The sequence below is a fragment of the Coptis chinensis genome, chromosome 9, assembly GCF_015680905.1.
Source record: "Coptis chinensis isolate HL-2020 chromosome 9, ASM1568090v1, whole genome shotgun sequence".
NCBI lineage: Eukaryota > Viridiplantae > Streptophyta > Magnoliopsida > Ranunculales > Ranunculaceae > Coptis > Coptis chinensis.
This window is the reverse complement of record NC_141464.1, coordinates 71,705,328-71,709,098: the sequence shown is the minus strand read 5'-3', so window position 1 is coordinate 71,709,098 and position 3,771 is coordinate 71,705,328. Positions and strand designations below refer to the sequence as shown.

The window sequence follows — 3,771 nt, the reverse complement described above, 5'->3', positions numbered from 1 at the left end:
GAGTTTATAGATCATTTCATTCATAAGAAAAAGCGGGTTGTGGATATCGCGGCATTATTCAATGTTTGACAAAGATCCACCGAGTCTGTGAGGGAATTCCTGTGTCGGTTCAAAGCTAAGACTTTAAAGGTTGAAAACCTAGATGAAAGGAACGCTGTGATTGCATTTGAAAGGGGACTACGGCCAGGGACAGGAGTACACCAGTCGGTGGCGAAGAACGAGATTGCAATATTGCATGAGCTGTATCCGCGGGTAGAGAAATACATCCGATATGAGGATAGTATGCAGAAGGAATCCAAGAGATCCGGTAAGACAGTGTTATCCTTGGAGAAAGATAGGGGACCTAGGAAAGGGGAAGCAACCGAGAAAGGAAGGGAGGGATACCGCGGATACCCCCCAAGGGCCGAAAGAAATCGTGAAGAGATTAGAAGGGAGAACAGAGAGAGGAAACCATACCGTGAGGTAGAAGTTACGCCGCTGAATAGGTCCTTGAGCGAAATACTACCGTTGATAAAGAACATGCAGGGATATGAGGGGCCGCAGAACACACCCGGGGAGTTGCCTGGTAAACCTTTCTGCGCTTATCATCAGATACACAATCATAAGAACGACGACTGTTACGCATTAAAATGGATGGTTCAGCGTTTGGTAGAAAAGGGAAGGATGAGAGAGTTTATAAGGGGAGGACAAAGCGGGGAGGTGGTACCGCGACAAGATCGAATCCTTGGAACCATTAACGTGATCTTCAGTGGAGAAGTGTTAAGCCTGGCCTACAGGGATAGAGTGCGAAGAACTGCGAGCATTCAGCAGATTAATGAAGGGGCTGATAGATCGCGGGCAATGGCGGGGAACGTGGAGGACAGAGATAGGATCGTCTTTAGCAGTGCAGATTTGCGGGCGGTGGACGCCCCCCATGAAGACGTATTGGTCATCACGGTGGCGATGGGCAATTATATGGTGAAACGGGTATTGGTGGATTGCGGCAGTGTCGTGGACTTGTTGTTCAAAGGGGCGTTGGAAGAGATGGGGATTGATCATAGACAGTTGAGGCCGCCGCGGACTAACTTATATGGATTCAATGGGAGCATGACTAAGCCAATGGGAGAGCTCCTATTACCAGTAACGACGGGCCCCGTGACTGTGTTCGTGCGATTCATGGTGGTGGACTCGTCTTCCGAGTATAATGCTATTCTAGGAAGGCGGTGGATTCATGAGATGAAGGCCGTCCCATCAACTTACTATCAAGTGATACGGTTTCCCACTCCCACGGGTATGTGTGAAGTTCAGGGAGACCAAGTGACGGCCAAGAACAGTCATAGGGGAATAGTTAAACGGTTGATCCGAGGGCCGAACAAGGAGGATTCCAATCTAAGGAAGAGGCAGGCATAGCAATTACAGAATGCCACGGTTGAAGAGAAGGGGGAGGCGGCAACAGGTCCGAAGATTTTGGACGAGATTGAAGTGGTAAATATGGGAGGAGAGGAGGAGAGGTTTACCGCGATAGGGGCCAGCTTGACGGGTGAATGGAAGAGGGAATTGATCCAGTTCTTATCAGAAAATCAAGACGTGTTTGCATGGACCATTGAAGAGGTTACGGGGTTGGACCCTGAGTTCGCCTGTCATCGGTTACACATGAGAGAGGAGGCAAAGCCAATAAGGCAAAAAATGCGGAGCATTAAACTGAAGTATGCAGAGGGTATTCACGAGGAAGTGGCGCGGTTGAAGGGAGCCGGAATAATACGAGGTAAAGTTCACGAACTGGTTATCCAATGTGGTGGCGATACCAAAAAACAATGGCAAGGTACGGATGTGTGTGGATTTCACGGATGTGAATGCCAAGTGCCCGAAGGACAGTTATCCCATGTTGCGGGTGGATGAATTGGTGGATAGGACAGCAGGGTTTAAAATATTCCCGTTTATGGATGCGTCGATGGGGTACAATCAGGTTGCAATGTACGGGCCAGATCAGGAGAAAACATCATTTATGGTAGAAGGCGGCACATATTGCTACACAAGGATGCCGTTTAGGTTGAAAAACGCCGGAGCCACGTTTCAGCAGTTAGGGGAGAAAATGTTCGAAAGCAAGATCAGGAGGGGGATGGAAATATACATCGATGACATGGTAGAGAAGAGCATGTCGGAGAAAGAGCATTTAGACGGATTGAGAGAAACGTTCGGGATACTGTAGAAATACAATCTAAAGCTGAATCCAGAGAAATGCACATTTGGGGTGACCACTGGGAAGTTCTTGGGCTACATCGTTACTCATAGGGGAATAGAAGCTAATCCAGAACAGATAAGAGCATTGGTAGAGATGTCGTCACCACAGAACGTCACAGAGGTTCAACGTCTCGCTGGGAGGATCGCGGCATTGAACAGATTCATTTCCAAATCATCGGACAAGTGTAGACCGTTATACCGGTTTTGAGAAGCACGCTGGACTTCGTATGGACACCGGAATGCGAGGAGGCATTTCAAGAGCTGAAGAGGTATATGGGTAAAGCCCCATTACTTTCGCGGCCAAAGCAAGGGGAGAAATTATACCTGTATCTAGGGGCCACCGAGTATGCGGTAAGTTCTGTTCTGGTCAGACTAGTGGATAGAATGGAGAGACCGGTGTATTTCCAAAGAAAGACATTATTGGACGCAGAGACGCGGTATAGCAGAATGGAGAAATATGCCTTGGCCTTGATCTTTTCCACCATGAAGCTAAAACCATACTTTGAGTCCCATTCGATAGTGGTGGTGACCAACCTGCCACTTAAACAAGCGTTAAGGGCGGAGAAGTCGAGCCGAATGTTGAAATGGGCAGTGATGCTTAGTTCTTACGAGATACATTATCAGATTAGGATAGCAGAGAAAGCACAGGCCGTCGCAGAGTTCTTGGCAGAATTCCTAGCAGAGGACCCAATGTGGGGAGAGGAGATGGTCATGGAGTCAGATAAGGACGGGACGCCCGATCAGCTCGATCCTTGGGATAAGCAGAATAGGTGGAGAGTGTTTGCAGATAGGTCAGCTACCGACGCATACAGCGGTATAGGGGTGGTGTTGGTCACGCCGGACAATAACCGGATAGAGTTGACCATGAAATTGGGGTTCACGGCATCCAGCAATGAAGTAGAGTACGAGGCCATTATAGCAGGATTGAGAATGGCGGAAGACCTGGGAGTGAAAGATTTGATAGTATATTCAGATTCAAACCTGGTGGTGTGCCAGGCAAATGGGGGTTTCGTGGCCCGATGTCCAAGAATGGCCAAATACATGCAGGTGGTGCATCAAAGAGCTAGCAAGTTCACAAAGCTTCAGTTTATACACCTAGGGCAGGGGGAAAATAGACACGCAGACGCTCTGGCTTATGTGGCCGCTGCCATGCCGGGGTCTGAGGAAAGGACTATAAAAGTAGGAAGATTGGGGAGGCCAAGCACAGAGGAAATAATGGAGGCGTGCCAGGTTGTAGAGGAAGAGGGTGGATGGATGGAGCCCATCAAACACTTTCTAGAAGGAGGACTGGTGACGGGAGGTTGGAGCAAGTGTCTCGGAGATATGTGCTAATGGAAGGGGAACTGTATAGGAAGAACTTCAATGGACCGTTGCTGAAGTGTTTGGGGCTGCGATTATCATCAGAGGTATTAGCAGAATTGCACAAAGGGAATTGTGGGAGTCACTCCGCGGGGAGGACCACGGCACATCGGTTGTTGACGTAGGGTTACTTCTGGCCTCATATGAAACGGGATGCGGACGAATTTGCCAAAAAGTGTGACAAGTGTCAGA

At 48.7% G+C, this 3,771-nt stretch overlaps 2 protein-coding genes across 2 annotated transcripts; both read left to right on the top strand.

The window, feature by feature from the left end:
- The first annotated feature begins 282 nt into the window (after positions 1–282).
- LOC147477828 (uncharacterized) lies at positions 283–1,389 on the top strand. Its single transcript, XM_086586095.1, has one exon. The coding sequence runs from the start codon at positions 283–285 to the stop codon at positions 1,387–1,389; it is 1,107 nt and encodes a 368-aa protein (XP_086442221.1).
- A 1,278-nt stretch (positions 1,390–2,667) lies between these two features.
- LOC147477827 (uncharacterized) lies at positions 2,668–3,552 on the top strand. The gene has a single exon (XM_086586093.1). The coding sequence runs from the start codon at positions 2,668–2,670 to the stop codon at positions 3,550–3,552; it is 885 nt and encodes a 294-aa protein (XP_086442219.1).
- Positions 3,553–3,771: the final 219 nt, after the last annotated feature.

Excerpts from the sequence above, each read along its gene's own strand:
- LOC147477828 (XM_086586095.1), top strand. The coding sequence starts at position 283 with ATGCAGAAGGAATCCAAGAGATCCGGTAAGACAGTGTTATCCTTGGAG.
- LOC147477827 (XM_086586093.1), top strand. The coding sequence starts at position 2,668 with ATGGAGAAATATGCCTTGGCCTTGATCTTTTCCACCATGAAGCTAAAA.